At 39.8% G+C, this 25,707-nt stretch overlaps 1 protein-coding gene across 1 annotated transcript; it reads left to right on the forward strand.

The window, feature by feature from the left end:
• Positions 1–14,771: 14,771 nt before the first annotated feature.
• On the forward strand, positions 14,772–20,853 carry LOC120258278 (pyruvate dehydrogenase E1 component subunit alpha-3, chloroplastic-like). Its single transcript, XM_039265636.1, has 3 exons — positions 14,772–15,062; positions 15,134–15,914; positions 20,237–20,853. The coding sequence occupies exons 1-3, from the start codon at positions 14,838–14,840 to the stop codon at positions 20,512–20,514; spliced, it is 1,284 nt and encodes a 427-aa protein (XP_039121570.1). The 5' UTR covers positions 14,772–14,837; the 3' UTR covers positions 20,515–20,853.
• Positions 20,854–25,707: the final 4,854 nt, after the last annotated feature.

Raw genomic sequence — 25,707 nt, forward strand, 5'->3', positions numbered from 1 at the left:
GCATTACATCTTGTTGTTCTCCTCATTATCATACCCGAAATATATAAATCGGTTTCTCAAACGAAAAATGAAATTGATTTCCATCGGATTGGTCAAGTGCACTTCATCTTCAAATGAGTCGTAGTCGATTTTTATTGTCGAGGCACGACGATGTGCCATTGTCGTCTTCTCGTTTATGGTTGTAAAAGTTGTATTACGGCGAGAAGAACTATTGTTTAAATAATGTTTAACTATTTGCTATTATCCGCTTTAAATATATTACTAATATGTTTAATAATTGTCATATCCGTTTAATACTTGCCATCTCCGCTTTAACATTATCTTTACATGTATAACTATTAATATTAACGTGTAAATTATCAAAGTCTCTGCAGTAAAAGCGGAGATCTTTTTCGCTTTGATCCGAATTGTTGGCAGGGTGGCACGGGCGGTGGTAAGGTTATGAGTATCCCGTGCATAAGAATTAATGACGGCATTAATTCTTACGCACTGTAACATAAATATCCGAACACCCGCTCGTTCTCATCGATCAATGCTCGGCCATCGTCGCTTTAACTTTTTTTCTCGGATATGAAGAGTCGACCGCTGTGGAATTCACACCATAAATAACTGGGGAAGAACCCTCCCCATGGACAACCACTCCTCGTCGTCCTCATCATCCTCCTCCTCCTCCTCCTCCTCATCCTCCTCTTCCCATGGACAACCACTCTATCTGAAAGGATGTTTCGTGAACCTTCTTCCTTATCTTGAGAATCATTTAGCCGCAATCACGCAACAAGTTAAACTATCTTTTCCTGCCAAAGGCGAAATGCTCTCATAATTGCCTGAATGCATAGGATTCTTCAGCGGTGGATGACGGGCAAGCAATTAAGCGAGCATTTCGACTTGGGTAAGAAAAGAAAGTTTTCACGTATTTCGTGATTGCGGAGGATTCTCTAGAGGAGGGAGATCAGGAAACATCCTTTAAGACGGGGTTGATATTTATCACTTGAGATTTTCTCATTACGCTTAAGAACATTACGTCGATGTACAACTATTACGTCCCCGTGTTTAACTATCGGGATCTTCGCTTAAGTCCCGACCATGACACATTGATTAATAGTCGTTTTTCATGAATGTGTTTGTTTAACCTTTTTTTAATGTTAGTACGTTGTGCGGGTTCAAGTTGATCGCGCATGTTATGCAAACCGTCGTGAGCATTCGAATGTACGGATACTTTGTTTCGTTATACGAGGGTCGAGTCGTGAGTGATCAAAGTCCCGAGAGGGACGTTGTAAATGTTGTAAATGTTGTAAATCTTTTATAAATAAAACGAAACAAGCTTATTTGAATGTGAACTTCGAAATTTAAACAGAGACCTAGTAAAAAAACAATGTGGGAAACAAAAAGAACGTCATTATAAATAATAGAAAATATGTAAATATGTTTAAACAGTGACAACGGTGTTTAAGAAAAAGTTACTCTTTAAACAATGACAACGGTGTAAACAATAGAAAAAGTTAAACAATACTCTAGTTACTCTTTAAACAATGACAACGGTGTTTAAGAAAATACGTAAAGATGTTTAAACAGTGACCCAGGAGGTACCCATCTTCAACGCGATGTCAATGAAAGCATTCAATTTAAACAATAACATATATTTTAAACAGTTAAATAACTTTATTTAAACGGTTTACGTATTATTTACATGATATAGACTTTATTTAAACCGGTAATCGTTATGTTAAACACTATATCTATCCCTTTAAACATAAAATACTGTACGTTTAAACAGATACTCATGTCGAGCGATGACAATATGTCTTCATCGCGACAGTGACATATATTTTTACTTTTTTGCCCTTGGGATGGAGGAAAAAATACCGCCCAATCACATCACGTCTAGTCTAACCTCTATGCAATTTTTTGTCTTCATCACGACAGTAATATATATATATATGCACTTTTTTTTGTTTGCCTATCTGACTGCTGTTAGTTGTTTACATCTTCTTCTTCTTCTTCTTCTTCTTCTTCGGCACTTTTTTGTTCTTCATTTCATTTGGTTTGTACGATTTGGTTTTCGGCCGATATATTATGGAGAGTTTTTGTGGTATTGCTAGATTCAACGGGGAGGGAAGAGTGCTAATGTTCACGGCTCAGACTTCTTGGGAGTTGGTGTTAGCTGAGATTTGTGAGCGATGGGGTCTCGAAGTTTCTATTGTCAGGGTTAAGTTCATCACACCAGATGGATATAAAACGGTTTGCCCAATAGAAAACGATGTTGACTTCCAGCGGATGTGTCACGTGCACTCCATCTTCAAATGTGCTGTAGTTGATCTTGTCGTCGAGACAGAAAATGTGCCATTGCCGAATCCTAATGAAAACGAGTTTTACTCGTTGTAAGTTCCTTCTCTTTTAATTGTTCCAGTTGTCTGGGGTCATTAGTGTTTAAATATGTCCGTCACTAGTTAAAATCTTGTACTAGTCAATTACGTTATTAGTTAACTGCTTAAGTATTTAATTTAACGTTTAAATATTGTCATTATCACTTAAACATTATATTCTCCGCTTAATATATTGATCTTTTCATTTGACTGAAGTGTTGGCAGGAATTCAGATTCCGCGAGTGCTCCAGTTCATTCCCATGGTGACCCTGACGGCGTGGGATGTCTTCCTTCCTCGTCAGATCATTCTGAAGTGCTTTCGTTGGATATTGGACAACGTTTTGACGGTGTCGAACATTTCAGGGATGTACTTCGAAATCATGCAATCAAAAAGAATTTTGACTTCAAATTCATAAAGAACGAAAAACATCGGGTGACTGTGGAATGCGCTGCCGATGGTTGTTATTGGCGCCTTCATGCATCAAAAGAGTATAACAAAAATACTTTCAGAATCAAGACAATCAACCCGTCACACACTTGCGGTGGTGGCATAGGTTCGGCGTCGCATTCGAAAGCGTCCAAAAAATGGGTTAAAGCACGAGTGATTCAGAAGCTCAAGGACCGTCCCTTATACAAGGCCATCGACATTCAGAAGGACATGTTGCGGGAACAAGGTGTCCACATACCATACAAGCAGGCTTGGTTAGGAAAAAGAGCATGCCCGGGTGGTCCTCGACGAGCAATGACATCTCCGACTACTGATGCTTTGCTTTGGTATGTGGATAAGGTGGGTCGAGACAAATCCCGGCAGCGTTGCGATCGTGGAAAGAGACGGTGATCGCTTTTAAGCGTGCATTCTTTTTCTTTCGGTACGTGTATTGTGGGATTCAAGAGGGCTTGCGGTGCCGCTATCGTTTCTCGATGGTACCCACCTCCTTGGAAAAATATCGGGTACACTCATCGGGTGCCACGGGGAAAGATGGAAACAATGGTTTTTCACGTCGCCTTCGGTATAGTCGACAACGAGACCCGATGCCAATTGGACTTGGTTCATATCTAAGTTAGGCGATGCCTTATACGAGGATGGAGATTATCATGAGATAATTACCTTCGTTTCGGACAGGTCCAAGGGCCTAGTGAGCGCATGATGCAGAGTCTTCCCTTCTTCGCCACATGCATCACTGCCTTCGACATTTGGAGGCCAATTTTACGAAAGCCAATGTCGGACTTGGGAAGGCATTGAGGGAGGAGTGCTGGTCTATATGCTTCCAGACTGCGTGGGCATCCACGGCTAAAGATTTCGATGATACCGTGAATGAACTGCAGGCCACATCACCCGAAGCTCATCACTGGTTGATTAATAAATCGGATATGGAACATTGGTCGAATTATCTATTCGGAGGTGATCGTTGGGGTGAGATGTATTCAAACGTCGCGGAGTCGTTCAATGCTTGGATCAAGGAAGCTCGTCTCGGTGACGAAAATGGTCGACTCTATAAGGTCTGCGAATGTTGGTTTACACTTAACATTTAGTGTTACCCTTTAAACATTCTCAATCTTTGTTTAATTGCACTTTTCTGACTTTAAATATTAATCCTTTCGTTTAAATATTTACAATAATGTTTAACCATATTTACGAATTATTTAACCATCGCTGTCTTTGTTTAACCTTATTTGCCAGGTTCAAGTTGATGCGCATGTTATGTAACCGGCGTGAACAAGCGAACAAATGGGAGACCTATTTATGCCCAGACATACATTCGAAGGTAGAGATCATTGTTGAGGACAACCGAAATCTTCGTGTTGGTCGTTGTGTCGATGATCGTTACGAGTGATCGACCGATAGTAGCAACTCCGTGGATCTCGCCATCGAACTTGTTCATGTCGAAGGTGGCAAGTTTATGGTATCCCTTGCAAACACGCTTGCGAGCAATAATGCGCATGGACACCACGTACATCGATTTATTAGCGGGTACTTCACCGTCGATAATTACAAATTGGCGTACAAGGAAGCTATATTCCCCATACCCGACGATGACAGGCCTTCAGACGGAAATCATGAGCTTCGTTTGCGACCGCCTGTGACGAGAAGGCAGCCTGGGCGGCCTAGACGAAAGAGGATCGAGTCGCAAGCGTTTGATGTCCGCGAGTTACATTGCAGCCGCTGCCATGAATCCGGTCACAATCGACGATCTTGCAATGAAATTGTCGCCGACTAGGCATTGTTAATAAGCCGACGATGACAGGAAAACATTGTGTATTGATGGGCAACTTTCTATATTTAAACTCTTACTCTTTACAACGAATTGAATGTATTTAAACAGAGACATTGTTATTTTAAACGGATACACTGTAATTTGAAACATTTCAACTGATGTTTAAACAATATATAGTATATTTAAACAATGAAAGTGAAATGTACACAATTAGAACGTAAATTAAACAATGAAATGAAACTGAATGGAATTTAACCTGCTTTACAATTCAAAACAAAACAAAATTTACATTAAGATATACAAGTCATGCTCTTGAACACGAAAACAATGAATTGAATTTGTCCGATTTACATTCGAAAACAAAATCGATGATCGGATATACAGGGACATGTTATTCAAAAACAAAAAAATTAACCCGCTGGGACTGACCCCCTTTGTCATGGACGCCGGCTGCCCTCCCATCCTTAAGTATGCGGGTAACATACCTTAATCTGAGGTAAAAAAACGTCTGTCTGCGGTAGCCATAACTTCTCACCCCAAAGTAATTGCTCGATAAACCGCATGACGTAGACGGCGCAATCGACGCTTCCTTGTTTTTGGCGTGGGGTTTCTATGTCGTGCACGAGTGGGTACTTTGCCGTCGCCGACTCGCCGAACTCCATATCGACACAAATGTCGAAAAGATTCCGCTGTCGAGATATGCAAGTCGAGATTAGAATACCGATTTAAATACCAAACAGATATTAATCGGACATAATTAAAGAACTTACCATGTCCAACGCGTCCCTTATCGTACTCGGACATGAACAATAATGCTCGTATTCTTGTTTATCATTGTCGGTGACGACGACATGGAAGTGGCCATTCATGATTATCGGGAGGATGACAATTTGAACTTCATGCGGTTTGCGACAGATCCCCGATCATAGCCATAATTGTGTCATGTGCGTCGTCCCCGCTTTGACATAAACAAAGGTCAAAGCGGTCCGGTGATGGAGGCGCGCTTCTTGTAAGGATATGGCTCTTTGCTCAGCGACTTTTGTATTATGCATACGAAAGCGTCCATCACATCATCAGTGACCATCTCCTTTCCCTCAAGCAGCGGGTATAATTTGTCGCGTGTGGTGCTGACAGCTGTTTATACAAAAAATTTTGCATGTCCTAATTCAAATCAAATTAAAATTTTAAAATCACATGTTCCCCGATCATAATTAAATTAGGACAACCTGTGGATAAGATGAATAAATTTTATAATATATAGATATATTCAAGATCACCCAAGAATACATATCCTGAGGCGATCTAAATATTAAAATCCAAAGATCAGCCTAGAAAACAGATCTCAAGGCGATCTAAAAATATATATATATATATTCAAATTCCTGGATAAGCCAAGAGCACCGATCTCGAGGCGATCTAAAATACTCAAATATCAAGATCTGCCGAGAGCACCGATCTCGAGGCGATCTAAATATTCAAATATCAAGATCTGCCAAGAGCACCGATCTCGAGGCAATCTAAATATTCAATTCTCCGGATAAACTAAAAGCACCGATCTCAAGGCGATCCAAAGTTCAAGACCAGCCTATAACACCGATCTTGATGCAACCACAATATCAGGATCAACCGCGAATACAAATCACAAGGCAAAAATATATATATATATATATAACAAATATAATAAATTAAAATAAAAAATAATTAGTTTAAAAAAATAGGATAAAAGATTTTTTTTAAAAAATATATATATATATATATAATTAAAATAAAATAAAATCCGATAAAAAAAATCAAATCATATCAATAAAAAAGTAATAATAACAATAATAATAATAAATCAATCAAATCAAATATAATAATATACAAATAAGATAAAATCAATAAAAAAAATCAATAAAAAAAAATAATAAGATAAAATCAATAAAAAAAAAATCAAATCAAATAGTTACGTATATATAATAATCAAATCAAACCTAATAAAAATTATATATATATATATATATATATATATATATATATATATATATATATAAAATAAATAAATAAATAAATAAATAAATAAATAAAATAAAATCAAATCAAATAAAAAATAAACAATAAAAATAAATAAAAAAAATAATAAAAAAAATAATAATAATAATAATAGCACATGATAAAATAATATTAATAACAAAACAAAATTATATGTAAGACATATATGTACATATATATATATATATATATAAATATAATAATATATATATGGCATGGGAACGTGGAGGCGTGGGTGCGTGGTTGACCCATGATGAACCCACGACGTGAGGAGCAGTTGTGAGAAAAGTTGTTTTAAAAGGAACCGAAAGGAAACTAAAAGAGGAGGAAGAGGAGGACGAACTGGGGGAAAGAGAAGGATTCTGGACTTCTCTCGGCCAAAAATATACTCAAGGAGAGAGGACGGGACCGACGGGAGAAAGACGAAGGAGAGGCACTCTGGTTTTCTCTAGGCGAAGAGATACTGATATAAAAAAAAAGAGCAAAGGAGAAGAGGGGAACCGGACCAGCAAAAGAAGAAGAAGAAGACGGAGAAGAGGGAAGACGAAGGCTAAGAAAACAAAGGAAGATAGAGGATTCTGGGCTTCTCTCGGCCAAAGATATACTTAAGAAGAAGAGGACCGGGACTGACCAGAGGAAGACAAAGGAGAGACGAAGAGAGGCTGGTTTTCTCTGAGCTAAAAAAAAATATATATTCAAATAATAAAGAAGAAGATCCCAGTCCAAGGTTGTCGCCTTCGGGGAGAAGAAGCTTCAGAGGAGGAGTCTGACCGGCCAAAGAAGAACTAAAGAGAGCGAGGAAAAGGAAGAAGAAGAAAGAAAAGAGGTCGCTCCCTGTCGTCATCGCTATTGTTGCTGCCGTCGCCGTCACCGCCTCCGCTGTTGATGCCGCTGCCGGAGAGAGCAACAAATGACGGTTCTCCATCGAAAAAAGAAGAAGAGGAAGAAGAAGACTAAGGCTTTTGCTTTTCTCTACCAAAAATATATATATATATATATGATAAGAAAAGGGGAGAGGGGAGGCTGCACTGCTGCCGTTGCTGTCATGTTGCCGCGGTCGCTGCTGTGCTTTGTCATCGCTGGCCTGCCTCGACTTGAATCCTACGTTGGCGCTCTCTAAACTTGGTGAATTCAAAGGAGGCTCTCATGCGAGGGTTTACAACTCAGAAGGAAAGGCGTTAGTGGCAGTGACGACGATGATGGTGATTGTTGTGTCAGAGGAGAAGATACTGCATGAGTTTGCCAAAGACCTGAGGCTCTTCTACTCGTTGCCGCGTGAATGGTTCGGGTGCAATGATCATGGCATGTGCATGCGCTGCTTGATTATTCATGGATTAGACTCGTTGGCATCATGGCGAACAAATTTTAAAGCCATCAATGGTCTCTGCGGGTAACATAAAAACATAGTAGCAAAAAGAATAAAAAAAAATAATAAAATAAAATAAAAATAAGTAAATCTGAGACTGCACCAATGGTGGACTATTGAGAGAACAACCACTGCATGATTGCCAATGCTAATGTGAATAAAATACTGCTACAGTGGTACCATAGATTATAGAGAAATTATTGCTGCAACTCTGTATTGGAACATGAGGAGCTAGTTACTATCCAACGCATTCAAATATTTAATAAGGATAGGAATGGATATATCAAGATCAATGAGTTAAGAGAATGACCGGGTCTCTTCCATGAAGCAACAAGACCTACTAATCAGCCGGTGAGCGGATCTCCTGAAGAACAAGTGCTCTGGTGGTGATTTTGAAACAAACAATGAGGAGTCATATGTGATGACGAGTATATAAAAGATTATTTCAATATTTGAGGATTAAAGAGTCAAGTTCCATACTATAATTATGCCCTTGACTTTATGTGTGATATGGTGATATGTTCATTTAAAACAAAAAAAACAAAAAGAAAGAGGGTGAATTGGTCAAGTCTGCTGCTCATTCAAAGGAGAGAAATGATTAGAAACACACATGCAAATATGTTTAAGAAGAAAATGAGATTGTATGTAATATACCCACGTGCATCTTATACAATGGCCTGCAATAAAATGGCTTCCCCAGTGAATATAACTCTACGTTAAATTAGAGAAGAAAATAAAGAGTTTATATTCAATGAATGAGTAAAAAAATAAATAAATTTAACGGTCATGGTCTTAGGATTTGGTTTACAAAAAAAATCATGGCCGTTGAATCTTTGATCACAACCAAATTAATGTTGACCGACATCCTCTTTCACTCTGCCTCGAACTTAAACCATGTTGCTTGATGATGAAATCTGGACCCTTGATCAAACTCTTAAATGATATCTCATTCATTGCCTAGTTGCCTCGAACTTAAACCATTTAGCTTGATGATGAAATCTGGACCCTTGATCAAACATTATGCATCTTGCCTCGAACTTAAGACATTGTTGCCTGATGATAAAATCTCAGCCCTCCAATCAAATTTGAACTATTCATCTTGCCTCGAACTTAAGACAATGTGGCTTGATGATGAAATATTAGCCCTCCAATCCTATCTCTTGATGATCAAATCTAAACCATTCACCATATTGCCTCAAATTTAAATTAATTATATGCTCCTTATATCCACCGTCCATTAATTCTCCTTCATTACATTTATCACTTGGGATAAACAAACCACACTAAAAAAAAACATTTAATAATGAGATATATATTTCAAGACGGCAATAAGGCATATAATGTGGCGACGAGGCACATGCAGCGATTATGTTCAAATATATATGATGATCATAAATAAAAAAAAAAAATAAAATAAAAAAAATACATATATATGGATATATAAAAGCAAAACCAAAGCAGCCAAGTCAAGACTCAAAATATAAAAAGAGTCAAGACTTAAAAATTCATAAATTGACAATTGAACTCAACAGTGTCAAGACATCATAGTCAAAGGCCCAAAGAGTTTACAAGTTAAAATACAAATCGACTAATTGAACTCGAGTGGTCTCAAGACATCATAAAGTCAAAGGCCCAAAGAGTTCACAAGTCAAAATATAAATCGACAATTGAACCCAGGTGGTCTCAAGACATCGAAGTCGAGGACCCAAACAGATTCACAAGTCAAGATACAAATCGACAATTGAATCCAGGTGGTCTCAAGACATCGAAGTCAAAGACCCTAAAAGAGTTTCACAAGTCAAAAATATAAATTGACAATTGAACTCGGCAGCCTCAAGACAAGAGTTTCACAAGTCGATATTCAAAATCCATATAAATCGATAAATGGACTCGATGAGTGTCGAGACATCATAAGTCGAAAGACCCAAAAGAGTTTCACAAGTCAAGACTTGAAGGAAGCTTGCAAGCACAAAAGTCAAGCCTATGGAAAGTCAAAATCAAGTTTATGATTCATCAACATAGAGAACCCAGAACTTGAAATACAAATCAAATCAAAAGATGCAAAAATTTCAAATTTCTTGTATTTTTGATGAAATCCATGAAATAAATGAAATTGATTGTCACAACTTATTTCAATGTTCACACTTATTTCTTAATCGGAGGTTCCTGCGACAATGTCCAGGGTAATTAACATTAAGTGATTGCCCGTAATGGAAGTCATGAACCCACAATCTCTTGAAGTCATAAAAATTTAAATTTGATTTGTGATCCATTTATTTCAACCGGTCCAACCCTAATTAAAGGCCGGGTGAGAAAAAAGGAGTCCACAACAGCGTCATTCTTCCACACGACAGTGCTGAGGTTAAACGATAACAGATATAATAAGACCATATTGTAAATATTTAAATGATATTATCAATTGTTACATGATATTATATATAATTAAACGTTAAGTAGACAAATTAAATGATAACATAAAGGTATTAAACACTATTAGGTAATAGTTAAACACTATAATAAAACCTTTAAACAATATCATAAAAAAACTTTACACTTACCCGTCCATAGAGCGGTTGAGGAAGATCCTCATCAACTCCCACGCTCGTATTTGTTAAAGACGACTCGAGCCAACCCATTTCTTCTTCTTGAATAAAAAGCTTTCCGAGTCAGTCCGGTCCAATTTTTTTGATTGGCCTTGATCATCTCTCTCGTTGCTCGGTCGGTGTCTTGACGACGATCTTCCTTCGATGCGGGGGACGATGGCGACAGACATCAACTGCAGACACATCCTTACATGGTTGTTCTTGTTGTGGGATTGTGTCCGGCTCGATCTTGAGGGACGACGGCGGCGACGATCAACCGCATGACACATCCTTACATGGTTCTTGTTGTGGTGGGATTGTGTCCCCGCTTGGGTCTGCGATCTTGTCGGCCAGCGGCCACGCAGCGGATTCGACGATCTTCTCAGCCGTGGCCATGACAACAACATCATTTTGGAGACACACCCTTAACTTGTTCTTGATCTTCAGGGATTGTGTCCATCTTTGATGCCGCAATCTCGGCAGCCGGTTCCAGCGGGTCGACGATTTCATCGAGAAGAGAGTCGACGACCTTCTCAGCAGTGCAGCGGCCACATCATCTCGATGTCCTTCTCAACAACGACGATCAGCCGCCGATGGTGTTGCTATTGTTTCATCGTCGACCCGGCGGTGGAGACGAGGCAGTATTGTTCTCCTCTTTTTCGCAAGTCTCTTCGAATGTGGCCGCCTTGGAATGACCTTCCCGATGATGTCGTCGTCGTCAAATTTCGACGCCTCGTTCGTCCCGGGTGCTTCGAGTTCTTTCGAGGATGGCGCGGCCGGTTGTGAACGTCCCTTCCGGCGTCTCAACACGAGCGACAAGCCGAGGAAACTCGGTCATCAATATCTGGCATACCTGCATAAGAGTTGCGGTGACATCTTCGCCTAATGTCACCGGTGGAAACTGCCACGGTCGGAGGGGCGCCATGGTCGGGGTACGCCACAATCGGGGGGACTGTCGTTGTCGTGGAAGGGGAGGTTGTTGCAATCTGCCGGGGTAGGGGAGGGCTTCTTAGGCGTCGAGGAATACGTGCGCGTGGTGGGCTGGAAGTAGGAGAGCGGCGTCCGGTAGCGCACGATGAGGTCGCCCTCTCATCCCGCCTTGACCAAGTGGTTCCGGAGCGATGGCATCCATCCGTCGGTTGGCCCCAACAAATATTTCTTCTTCGACGATTCACCGGAACCAGTCTCAGGAAACTAACATATGTAAAACCAAACAATTTCAGTGAAATCATTCATTTTTAAACTATAAAAAAACTATATTTAAAGCAGAGTGTTTATATATTTAAACGTTATAGAATATAATTAAAGCGGAGAACAAAAATATTTAAACAAGTATGAATAAGTTTTTAAGCGGTAAATACTAAAGTTAAGCGCTAAATAAAATGTTTAAACATTAAAGACTTATGTTAAACATTGTCCATGATTTATTACCTCTTTTCCATCGAGCGATGACAAGCTCGTTTCTACCGTCGCTTGCTTCGGTAAGTACTTTCACCTGTAGCAGACATCCTTGGGATCTTGCAGAAACGGACTTTCTTCCCCGTTCGGTCATTTCGTAAAAACCAGGGACGTTAAGCGCGACCGAAAGCAACCCTTAATGTACCACTGTGTTGGTCTTCTTCCCGGCGTATCTATCTTGCGACTCGAGGCGGTCGCTGTGGAATATCCTCTATAAGCCACTGCGTCGCTCGCGCCTACTGCGTGATCGCCCCCATGGGTCGGTAGATCATCGGCGTAATCAACGATCCGATTCGGAACCGAGCATGATGTATTTGGGAAGAGGGATCGTCCCCGTGAGTACACCATCGGGAGTTTGACAAAATTATCTTCTTCTCCCTCTCGACGAACAAGTTGCACCGAGTGCTCTTGATGGAGTCTCCGTGTCTCGTAGGGTCTTTGATAGATACCGCCCTTCGACGCCGACCGGTTTTTCTTCTTCCGAAAGACCACTGCGTCGCCATCGCAGACGAGACCAAGAACGAGGGCCGCATCTTGAGGTCCGAAACTCAGCGAGGCTTTTCCCCGATCCCGAATTTATTGGTGCGACCATCGTACCTTTTGCAAAAGAGAATCAAGAAGGGCCCTCTTTTTGGTATATAGCTTCCATCTCGATGAGCAGCGCAAACGGTGTCCTTCGAATAATCTCCCGAGTGTCGAGGGGTCATGTTATCTTTCAATTCGACTAAGGTCTCCACAACCGGGTGTCAAATAGCATCGCCCATTAACTAGGGTTGACCGCCATAATCACAAGCCCTGCTGACAATAACAACACATTCGACATGCGGTATTGACAAAAGTTTAAGCGGAAATATAAGGTTTTTAAGCGGTAAACTCTCGGTTATTAAGCAGAGATATAACATGTTAAAGCAGAGACCCATTTTTTTAAAGCAGAGACTAGAATACTTAAAGCAGAGACAACAAATTTTTAAAGCAGTAACATCTCATTACTTAAAGCGTCAACCTCCTTTGTAAAAGCGCAGACCATATCAAACGAAAAGGGGAAATGTACATTATAAATATTACACAAATCATAACAATCGAAAAAAAACTATTTCGATAGTGTATACATACTGAAAATGCAAAAACAAAAACAAAACCCCAGCTGAGAAATCTCCTGCAGACTAACAAAACCCCAGTAGAAATCCCCCTACGGACTTCGATATCTTCCAACAAAAAGCAGGAGCACAAAAACAAAAACCGAAAAAAATCTTTCTTTATAGTAGAGCAGTTAACATAAAACCATACTCAATACCTTAGATTGCAAAGTCGATGAAATGCCAACTAGTTGCTGCGGGGACTTCTCCTTCGAGATCTGGGTGGAAAGGGAAAAGGCGATGAAATGCCAATTACGGAGGCTTGGCACGTAGAGACAACTTCGGAGGCGACTCGAAATGGAAAAAGGCGAAGGCGTGAGTTGAGAAAAAAAGCAAGTAAAGCGGCTCCAATAAATTAGTCTCTCGGGATTACCCTCACGGAAAACCGCCCACTTCCTCTCAAATCGCCGAGATGGGTCTGCAGCCCACGACTCCCCATGCAAGGGCATTTTTCAGTCCAAAAAAATTTAAAAACTCACTCCGTTCACATCCGTTACTGAGGGGTTTGGGGGTTTGAAAAACATAGAGTTTAAAAGGAGGGGGATTTTGGGGATTGCAAAACTAACGGGGTGTTTTTGGCAATTTTACAAACTTAAAGGGTTTTTTTGGCAATTTCCACTAAAAAAAATTGTACATTATTTAAATTAAAATGAAAACATAAATAGCAGTAGAAAAACTACAAAAGCATGATTGTAATTTTTATTCTTTATGAACAAGAGAAATTGTGTTGTGTTGTATCTCAGAATTTTGCTTATCAAACGGACCCTAAGTCAATAAACCGGTACAAACATTTCTATATTTCTCACAAGTTATTTTAAAAAAAAAGCAAAACCTTAAATAAAATAATTTAAATAAAAAAAAAGTTGGATGCTAGCATTGTGAAGTTGGACATTTTTCCACTTGTGGTGTAGCCATGTGTATTAGAGAAAGAGATTTACACCCAAGTCTCGCTTGCCTCGGGTGGGTCGTTTGTCTTGGAGCCCAATATTAAGTTAGCTTGTTTAAATCCATCAATTATTTAGATTGGGTTAGACTTATCTGCTGCAGAACACCTACGATCTTCTAAGAAGAAACAAGAGCAGTCAGTAGCGTTCGGCGCAGTCTGGTGTTGATGGAGCTATGTGATGACGTTAACATTGGGAGTACAACAAGTAGGACGAACTCTGATTTGTTAAGAGACTAGCTCACCTACTTGTCACTCCAGACGGTGGGAGTTTTATGTGATGACCGTTATCTTTTATATTTATGTTTTTTTTTCTTGTGTTGTTTTTTTTTCCACGGATATTTGTTTGGATGAATATAGTTTATCCACAATATCAAAAAAAAAAAATTAAATTTTTTTGAAATAATAAAAAAAATTCACAACAAGATAAGAATATTTTTTTTTAACTGTTCAAATACTAACATCTAAATTCTAAAGCTAAGATCAAAGAAGAGCAGAAATTTCCCGTTAAAAAAAAAACAAAAACAAAATAAAAAATAAAAAATAAAAATAAAATAAAAATTTATGGTACGGTAGTTGGAATGGATTCGTTCTCTCTCTTCCCACTTGCTATTTAATATTTATTCATTCTTTCCTTTTTGTCGACGGCTTCGTCTGCTTCTCCCACCCTTTCCCTCCTCCTTGTTCACTCAGTCTCTTCGCCTCCGATCCCGGATTCCCGATCCGCCACCTCCACCCAACAATGCCGGCATTCTCAGCCTTCAGGCTTCTCCCGCCTCATTCCATCCTCCTCCAATCCACCTTGTTCAAGCCCTCCATTCCCTTCCTTTCTTACTCCTCCCACCATCTCTCCTTCTCTTCCTCCAAGCCCTCCATCTCATCCTCCACCTTCTCCTCTCGTTTCCACCCAATCCAAGTTGCCCCCTCTGATCTTCTCGCCGATAAGAACGATCTCGGCCCCGTTCCGGTATGCATCTCCACTCCATTCTCTGATTCTTCTCTTTTATATTCATAATTCGAGATCTAATTCATTCGCAGGAGATATCCCGCGAAGTGGCCCTAGAGCTCTATGAGGACATGGTTCTGGGCCGCTCCTTTGAGGATATGTGCGCGCAGATGTACTATAGAGGTAAGATGTCCGGCTTCGTCCACCTCTACAGTGGCCAAGAAGCCGTCTCCACTGGTTTCATCAAGCTCCTTAAAAAGGCTGACACCGTTGTCAGCACGTACCGCGACCATGTCCACGCCCTTAGTAAGGGCGTCAGCGCTCGTGCTGTCATGGCTGAGCTTTTCGGCAAGGCCACTGGTTGCTGCCGCGGCCAGGGTGGCACTATGCATATGTTGTCGGCCGAGCATGGGCTTCTTGGAGGTTTTGCTTTCATTGGAGAAGGTATTCCTGTCGCTACTGGCGCTGCTTTTACCGCTAAGTATCGCCGTGAGGTACTTAAGGAATCGGACTGTGACCTTGTCACCGTGGCATTCTTTGGTGACGGGGCCTGTAACAATGGGCAGTTCTTTGAGTGCTTGAACATGGCGGCGCTGTGGAAGCTGCCGATTGTGTTTGTGGTGGAGAACAATTTGTGGGCGATTGGGATGTCGCACTTGAGGGCGGCGTCGGACCCAGAGATCTGGAAGAAGGGGCCACCGTTTGGGATGCCTGGGGTACATGTTGATGGGATGGATGTGCTCAAGGTTAGGGAGGTGGCCAAGGAGGCAATTGAGAGAGCGAGAAGAGGTGAGGGGCCTTCACTGGTGGAGTGTGAGACTTACAGGTTCAGAGGCCACTCACTTGCTTATCATGTTGAGCTTCACAGACCAGGTGAGAGGTTTTCATTGCTACTGAACTTCTTTTTGTTTAATTTCTTTTGACCATTAGATTGTTAGATTTTTTCCTGTTCTTTTGTATTGATTGAAATGTGAATGCTTTAGCTTTGGTACAGTTATATTCAATTTAGTGTACATTTGGATCTTGGATTGGATCCTTGAGGGTGTGGGGGAATCACAAACACCCATGCATTTCCCATGTAATGGGAGTCCAATTAGATCATCCTATCAAAAAGATTCCCATCACTCCCAAATTCAGGGGTAATAGGATTCATGAGAGGGTAATATGGTGTAATATCGATATTACACATTTCTTTACATTTAATTATTATTTAAAATTAATATAATTAATTAATAAATTTTATTTTATTAATTTCAAATAAATAATATTGTAATTAATTTTTTATTTTTGTTAATTAATTATATGTTAATAAAAAATTATTACTTTAAATAATTAGTTATAATAATTTAAATTATAATAACATATTTACATATTGATTAACATAATAGAATAATTTAGCATCATTATTTTTTAAACTATTATTATTTTAATTATTATAATTAAAATAATTAAGTAAATATGTGAATTAATTATATTAAGGTTAAATATTTAATTATAATAAATTAAAGTAAATAATTATATTTTAAATATTTATTATTAAACAGAATTCATTATTTTATACAAATAATTTTATTTACATAAAAGGGTATAAATGTAATTTTCATCATATTTCTTTCTTACTTTTTCCTATTCCTAACTCTCATTCTCTCCAACCAAACACCTTTTTTATTATCCTCCTCTTTCCTCCTATTCTTATTCCCATTCCTAGGGATGAGCAAAAAAATCCGGATCCATCCGATATCCCGTTTTTTTACACGAATTTTTTGGGTGCCCGATCCGAAAAAGATGGTCGGTATCCGTCCAAATTTTTAAGGTGAAAACCGGATTGGATATGGATCGGGAGAAATTATAAACCGGGTATCCGAATCCGATCCGGTTTTTAATATATTCATTTATATATATATATATATATATATATATATATATATAATTAGATATAGATATATAATTAGATATAATAAATTTAAATTTTTATATGGTTTTAAAAAAAGTAAAAAAGAAAAAAAAAATCCAAATCCCTCATTTAAACCCCTTTTTGTTTTAAATTTTTCCAAATCCCTCATTTAAACCCTCTAAGATCTTTTTTTACCTTTTTAGACTCATATAAAAATTTAAATTTATTATATATATATATTAATCAATTTAAAATTTTACAAGGACGTAAGTAGAAAAAAAAAATTAAAATCCCATGTTTAAATACTTAAAGAGTTACTTATATAGTTACATTATTATATATATATATACATATTAATAAATTTAAACTCTTATAGGGTTAAAAAGTAAAAAGGAAAAAAATTTCAAATCTTTATGTCTAAGATCGGTGAAACTCTTTTATTATTTTTTTGAATTTTTTTGTGGGGAGAATAATGTAAGGTTTTAATCCTCTTTTATAAAGTTACTAAAGTTTCTCATATTTGTTTTTTTATGAATGTTGATGTTGTTATATATAAAAATCCATGGAGTAGATGAAACTTAATTTGGATCCGGATATCCGATATCCGATCCGATTTAAACCGGGTACCCGATTTTACCCGGTTTAAACCGGGTCGGATACGGGTCAAGCTTTTGCCGATCCGAAAAACCGGGTACCCGATCCGGTTTTAAAAACCGGGTAGGGTACCCGGTTTTGCTCACCCCTACCCATTCCTCCCTTCTTTTCATTCCCCCTCTTCTCATTCATTCCTATTCCTCGATCCAAATGACCCCACAATGGAATTGTTTGTAGTCCAAGAATGCTTCAGTTTATGTTCCTACCTGTTATTTAGATTTACCAAGGGAGATATACAGTCTGATATTCATACCATAACATGTGAACAGTAAGATATAGGATCCCTATTGATATTAGAACTCATAGGGAAACTGTTAACTCTCTTTCAGGAGCGTTTGGTGTTTTACCATGGAAATGTTGTAATGGAATTGAATTGATGGGAAAGTGATTGCTTAGAAAGTAACATTCTTTTGTTTGGTATGTATATATTGGAAAATTTGATTAAATTGATAGGAAAGTAATATTTTTGTGTTTTGTACGCAAACACATTCCTGGGAACTTTTTGGTATAATAACATAAATGCCCTTATGTTACTTTACTCATAAACAACCTATCATTGTTTTTAATAGTAAAACAAAAACAACATATTATGCTCGATTCAAGCCACACATTAGTATATAATACTAAAATACACCATATATAATACAAAAATATATAATATATAATATACCAAAATACACAGTATTTGGCTCGGCTCGAATACGCACTGTTACATACATAATAATATATAATACCCAAATTACACAGTATATGATACCCAAAATATATAGTATATAATACCAAAATTTATATTATACAATATACAAAAATACATAGTATTTGTTTCGGCTCGAGTACACCCTTGTTACTTACACATTAGTATATAATACCAAAACTTAATGGCAAATAGATGTAATTTTGAAAAAAATGTGAGGGTAGTTTGGTCAAAAGTCAAGAGTGCACTTTCCATTCCCTGAGAACCCGCATTCCAACAATGTAGAGAGGGAATCACTTTTCCTGATGGAATTACTCTCCCATGGCACTCTTACTTTCCAGGAAAAATCCTCTACCAAGCATGGCAAAGTTATTCTAAGGAGTTACTTTCTAGGGAAAGTAAGCACATTCCCATCTACCAAACGCCCCTTTCAAGTTTCATCCATATGGAATCAATTGAACATAAGAAGATCTCCCTCCAAACCATAAATATGACTTTCATCAAGTACAACTTTCCATATTAAAAGCAAGAAAGCGCTCGCCTAGGCGCTCAAGCGAGGCGAGACGAGGCCCTAGCGCCTCAACATCCTCTTGGCGAAGCGCCTTCAATGAGGCGAACATATGAAGATCTCCCTCCAAACCATAAATATGACTTTCATCAAGTACAACTTTCCATATTAAAAGCGAGAAAGGCGCTCGCCTAGGCGTTCAAGCGAAGCGAGGCGAGACGAGGCCATAGCGCCTCAACATCCTCTTGGCGAAGCGCCTTCAATGAGGCGAGCCTAGGTGAGCGCTTTTTGCCGGCGCTAGGCATTAAAAAGGCGCATCTGTCTCATTTTTCTTGGTATAGGCCTTTTATTTAATGCTTTCAATTAGTGTTTATTGGAATTTTAAAAAAGACACGTTTACTAATAAGGTATGAAATAAATTTAGGGGAGCAACAACACACTTATTAATAAGTAAGGAAATAAATTTAGAGGAGAGAAATTAGGAGATATAAATGCATAGTTGCTATTTTTTTAAACTTAATGATTAAATTAAAAAATTAACAAATCAAGTAGAGATAGTTGAAGAGATGGCAAAATTAGCACTTGCCATAAAAGTCTAAAAAAAGGCCAATGTGTTCATAACATGCTAGGGAGGAATTAGTGGATGATCAATGGATTTTTTATTTCAATCATCTAAGTTTAGTGAAGCGCTTGAAAATTCAATTGGTGCTGTGTTGCTAACATGTTCTGATATGGTCTATCATTATCATATTTGTGAACATGCGTTGGAAGTACTTCTATGTGTGTGAGTTCTCTTGGGCTATAGTTTTTATAGACTATGGGCAAATAGCCATAAAGTTATCCCCACAAACACGCTATATATGACCTTGCCATTGTCTTGTTTTCCCAATCACTATACCTTAATTGGAGGAGAGTGGATGGGAATAGCTCTTTTAATGTCCACAACTTGGTCTCTATAATAGGTTTGCATTGCTTTGTCTCTGCCATATTTGCTGCATGCAGACAAACCTACAAATTTGCCGATTAAGAGTTTGATGCTTCAACCGTTTAAAACGTATGAAAACCAACTTCGGGATACCCAACTAATCGTTTCTCGTTTAGACTAATTGTTTTATTGGCACATTCTAGAGTGATTTGCATTGCTATATGCCAAAAAGTTGAAATACGCCTATGCAAATCCGTGTATTGGTTTATGTCATCCACCATAATCATTTCATTTCGAAGACGACAAGGACATATAGAGTGTGAAATTTTCTTCTGTGGTTGTCTTATTTAAATGAAAGATTTTTCTTTATTTTCATCATTATGCAGTTATATTGAGAGTGTCCAAATTTTCTTTAAAACCATTATTGATGCACCAAAATTAGCCATGTTACAAAGCAACCCACTGTTAGTTTCATTCAAGAATTTATAAAATATTCTGTGCTTATATTCTGTTTCCACAGATGAGAAAGCTCACTATGTTGCTAGAGATCCCATTCTAGGTTTGAAGAAATACAATCTCGAACACAATCTGGCCACTGAGTCTGAGCTTAAAACAATTGAATCGAAAATTGATGATGTGATTGAAGATGCTGTGGAATTTGCGGATGCCAGTCCAGTTCCTCCTCGAAGCCAGTTGCTGGAGAATGTTTTTGCTGATCCAAAAGGTTTTGGTATTGGCCCAGATGAGAAGTACAGGTGCGAGGATCCTGGATTTACACAAGGCACAGCTCAGGTCTGAAAGACTGGACATCTCTTGTTCCATGCAAACGGCAGCTTGTATTAGAGTTGATCTCATCTGTGAAAGGCTGGATTGCCGAATTCTTGGTGCATCAACAAATTTTTGGTGCATCGTTCTTGTATTATCCTCATTTCCCTTTACCTCTGTTTTATATATATATATATATATAATTAGTATTATTGTGTCTGTGTGTGTGTTTGTGAACCTGTCTTCTGTTCTGCATCAGTGTATTAGCAGGCTATTGTGGGTCTAATGTTAATATTATAAGGATAACGACCTTTCCATGTCATCTGTAATAGATGCCTCAGGATTTCCCATTTTTATTCGGTTAGCTTCATTAAATTTTCTTATGTGCGTGCTATTTATGCAACAATATTGTTATTATACACCCGCAAAATAAATAAATAAACATTAGTGTTATTATGGATTGAAAAGTATCACTCTCTTCATTGAATTGAGTGTCTGAATAATTCCTAGCTTTTAATTTTCTCTGAACATTCGAAACAACAACATCCCAAGGCAATTTGACAAGTTTTGAAAAAGTGGATAAACCACGTTAATTAAAAAGAGAGGAGCAAAGTACAACAGACTCCCACAACACAGTTGAGGAAAAGCAAAAAAAAACACAAAACACAAACAACAACAACTAACCACAAGAAGTGGTAGTCTAGGGGACACAAACAAAACAAAGCAACAACAACAAACAACAAAGAGAAACGGCACACATCAGCCGCCAACACACTCAGAACCGCCCAGCTACTCGCCCGTATGGTGGACCTGGGTCCCCTCAGAAAGCAGATCACCCCCTGTCTCCTCCACTCTCGGACCTAAGAAATCAAGACTCCGGTGGATGGTAGTTATGGAATACTCCAGCTTGACTCTGGAGCCCTCCCCTGCTGAAGAGAGCCATGACAAAAGCATATGAGCAATTTTAATAATGAGAGCGTGCGCAGAAATGCAATTAGCATTAAAAATGCAATCATTTCTAGTCAACCAAATATTCCACACAATGGCTTTCACCACAACGTCCCCCAAAACCCTAGAACCAGGTTTCACTAATGATCTCCAAGTACCCCACGACGAGGTAATGGACAGTGGAGGATCCGGAAGCTGAAGCAGATGTACAAAGTAGCCCCAAACCTGTCTAGCAAGAGAACACTGAAAGAACAGATGGTCCACCGTCTCTAAATCCGCATGGCAAAGAACACAGGTTGCAGTAGGTAACCGATTACAGCTTCTTTTTGCTAGGTTCTCAAGAGAGAGAATTTTATTTTTCCATGCAAGCCAGTTGAAGATATTGACTTTTTTGGGACACAGGTTACGCCAAAAGAAACCCGCCACCGGATAACGTACTCCACCATCATTGAGGAAGTTGTAAAAAGATTTGACCGAGAAAGAGCCATTTCCCGTCAGATTCCACCATTTTTTATCCCCCAAGCCCCCGAGGGCCCCCGCAGCCGGATACGGAGATCAGCAAGAACCGAGTGCGCAGAAAATGGCGTCTCCTCAAAAAGAGAGAGCAGCTCACCCACCGTGCCATTAGGAGTCTACGACCTTCTAAACTCATCCGGCCAGATGTACATAGGAGCTTGTCCATTAACCCATCGGTCTTTCCAAAAAAGTGTTTCAATTCCCGAGTTGACATCTTGGAGGATACAACCTCGTAAAGCCGGCAAGCAGCTCATTACTCCTTCCCAGAAGAAGGAGATCCTCCCCGCTTGCCTAGGGAACAAGTTCCATCGTTCTAATCCATAATTGAACTTAACAATACTGCCCCACACCGGTCGGATCCGACAAATATTTCCACCACCATTTGCCCTAACGCCAAGTTGAAATTCTGGAGCTCGAGTATACCCCACCCTCCTTGATCACACTGAGCGAGCGGAGGTTCTTCCACCCGATAAGCCTAATCTTAGGGTGGTCAATGTCAGGTCCCGACCATAAGAAGTCCCTTCTAATACGGTTAATTTTTTTGATAACCCAACAGGGTAATCGGAAAAGAGACATCCAATACGTAGGGATAGCAGAGAGGACAGAATTCACCAAGGTAAGCCGACCACCTAACGATAGATATTGCACTTTCCAAGTGGAAAGTCGCCTTCTGATTTTAACAATAAGCTCCTCCTAGTCTTGCCTTCTTGGCCTCCGCCCCGAGATCGGGATACCCAGATATGTAACCGGAAGGACCCCCCTCTTACAAGAAAGCGTATCCGCAGCTGCCTGGTCGGGGAGCAAGTCCCGATACGAAGAGTACAAGCAAGTTTTGGAAAAGTTAGTTGCTAAACCAGTCATCCCCTCAAACACTAACAAAATAAGCTTCACCACCCGCAGATCTTCAAGCCCTCCCGTAGTCACAACCAGGAGGTCATCGGCATAATGGAGGTTGCACATGCTTCCCACCTCACCTAACGGCACCCCAATCAAGACCTTCGAACGAAGTGCATGAAAGAACATCGAGCATAGAGCATCCGTAACCAGCACAAATAGCAAAGGAGAAAGTGGGTCTCCTTGCCTTAAACCCCTTTGATATCGCACATAACCATTAGGGGATCCATTAACCAGGATAGAGGCCTTAGAAGAAAACAAAATGTTCTTGATCCACCTAATCCACCGGTCTCCGAAGCCCCTTGCTCTAAGCAAATCAAAAAGGAAATCCCAATCAACTAGATCAAAGGCCTTCGAAAAATCAACTTTCAAGATGTGTCGACAAACGCCTCTTGTGAATACTCGAAAAATCAATTCTTCCGCGAGTAGCAATGTTATCCAAGATGCAACGTCCTTTTTAGAAATGCGATTGCTCGAGTACTCACTAAGGAATTGATGACCTTACTTAGGCGAGAAGCCAACAGTTTCGAGATAATCTTCGAGAGAAGAATTAATTAAACTAATTGGCCTAAAGTCTCCAGGGGTTTCAGGCGAATCGACTTTGGGGATAAGAGCAATAGCGGCCCGATTGATTCTTTTCGAGTTCGCTCGGTGCGGTAGAAATCTTCAGCAGGCGGGGAGGAGATCCGGATGAATAATATCCCAGAATTGTTTAAAGAAATGTAATGGGAATCCATCCGGCCCGGGTGCCTTATCTCCCCCCAAGTCAAAGACAGCTTTCTTGATTTCCTCAAGGGTGAAAGGTCTCTCCAAATCAGCCAGGTTAAGGGAACCTTTGTGAGCAAACAATTTATGTAAGTCAACTTGAAATCTGGTCGAACGCCTTTGTCCAAATTGAAGATTAAATTGCTCAGTGAAGATTCTGCCTATGTCTCGAGGGTTCTCAAAGGTGACACCATCCTTGTGCAAGCAAGGGATGAAATTTCGGTTTTTACGTCCATTCGCTACAGCATGGAAGAACTTGGTGTTTTCATCCCCTTCTTTTAACCACTGGAGTCTAGACCTCTGCCTCCAATAAATCTCTTCTTGCTTCTGAATAGTCTTTAAATTATCTAACAGGTCTCTTTCCTGTCGGGTCTCAATCAAGGACAGACTTCGCTGTTCCTTAGCCAGATCCAGCACTTCTAAATCATGGAGAAGGGCAAGCTTTTTAAGTTTGATAGAGCCGAAATCGTGCTTAGCCCAATGCCTAAGTCGCGCCCTGACCCCAGCGATCTTTTTGGAGAAAATGAAGGCACCACACCCCACATGTGTAATTTCAGACCACCACTGTTGTACCAACTCCCGAAATCCCTCCGTTGTAGTCCAAGCTAGCTCAAACCGAAAAGGTTTAGGGTTAAAAGAGTGGTACCCCAGTTCAAGCCTAAGTGGCACATGATCAGAACCGAGTCTGGGGAGGCTGGTCTGCACTACCCTAGGAAAGCAAGCTAACCAAGTGGTATTGACCAGGAAACGATCAAGTTTAACCCAGATAGGGTCTGCTTGACCATTAGTCCAGGTAAACCTTCTACCCACTGAAGGGGATTCCAGGAGACCCATCTCATGCAAAAAAGAGTTATTACAGTGGATATCTTCCAAGTTGGGATTACCAGAGGGTTTATCCTCTACTGTGAAAATAGCATTAAAATCTCCACAGAAAACCCACGGCTCGGAGCCCGCACCTCTGTTGTCTTTTAGCTCCTCCCAGAAGGCCTGCTTGCGAGATCGCTCATGAGGACCATAAACCACAGTACAGCGCCAACTAAGATTGTTGGATTTAGAAATGAAGTCCACTGACATACTAAACTCCCCCATCCGTGCCAGAGTCCCAGTAAACAACCCATTGTTCCAGCCAATAGCAAGACCTCCCGCCGACCCATTAGCCGGCACAAAAGCAAAATGATCGAGTTGGCCCCCCTCCGATCTCCCGCCAAATTGACTGATTAATCTCCCCCAGTTTTGTCTCTTGCAAGCAACAAATCTCAGCATGGTGGATCCTAAGAAAGTCTTTAACTAAAAACCGCTTAGAAGTCCTACCTAGCCTCCTAACATTCCAATTGATTAAGTTCATAACTAACCAACTAACAACCTCGAGCCTCCAAGGAGGTCGACACTGCTCCAGAAGAGCAGGAAGCACGTGACTTCTCTAATAGACGGATGTGATTAATGCAATCGTTTTCAGAAGCAGTAAAGGAAATTCAACATGCATTACAAAAACTTGCAATTTGAACATTAGACCAATCTGAAACAGATAACGGTTTGGCACACATATCTGTGTCATCACCGCCAGTGCCTTTCTTCTTTGTTGATTTGGGTGGTTCCGCAATGTACCCCGCCTCCTCCGTGAACCGAGAAGAAGGTTTTTTCGGTCGTTCACTTTTCCTAGTCCCGGTCGGTTGCCCCACCACTGTATCCTCATTCTCTCTGTGTAAATCCGGCAACAGCTTCCTAAGGTTTATTTCAAATTTGGTAATTGAATCATCAGAGTCGAAGTCCTGATCTGGCAAAAGATCATCAGCAGATCGATTATCAGACTGATCCGCCTCCATGGTCACCTCCGCACCCTTGTTAACCTCCTCCACATGAGACAACAATTCTGGGACCAAAGCCCAAGTCCCTGCCAAGAACTTCCAAGTGAAACCATCCGGTGTCGCTAATGTAGGAACCGCAGACTCATCTTTGAAATCCACCTTTGTAGCTAAAGGAGTATGAGAACACAAAATCCCTCCAATCTGGGCTCTAAAAGGCTCCTCCACAGGCCCAAGCCCGGCCTCATGTGCTCCAACCGATTCTTTATCTCTATCCAATCCAGTATTAAATGTATCAATC

Source organism: Dioscorea cayenensis, chromosome 4 (genome assembly GCF_009730915.1).
Source record: "Dioscorea cayenensis subsp. rotundata cultivar TDr96_F1 chromosome 4, TDr96_F1_v2_PseudoChromosome.rev07_lg8_w22 25.fasta, whole genome shotgun sequence".
NCBI lineage: Eukaryota > Viridiplantae > Streptophyta > Magnoliopsida > Dioscoreales > Dioscoreaceae > Dioscorea > Dioscorea cayenensis.

What these genes read in the sequence shown, in the direction of transcription:
- LOC120258278 (XM_039265636.1), top strand. Translation starts at nt 14,838, where the DNA reads ATGCCGGCATTCTCAGCCTTCAGGCTTCTCCCGCCTCATTCCATCCTC. An exon ending in ACGATCTCGGCCCCGTTCCG is followed by an intron (nt 15,063 to 15,133) that starts GTATGCATCTCC and finishes ATTCATTCGCAG; the next exon opens with GAGATATCCCGCGAAGTGGC. An exon ending in TGTTGAGCTTCACAGACCAG is followed by an intron (nt 15,915 to 20,236) that starts GTGAGAGGTTTT and finishes CTGTTTCCACAG; the next exon opens with ATGAGAAAGCTCACTATGTT.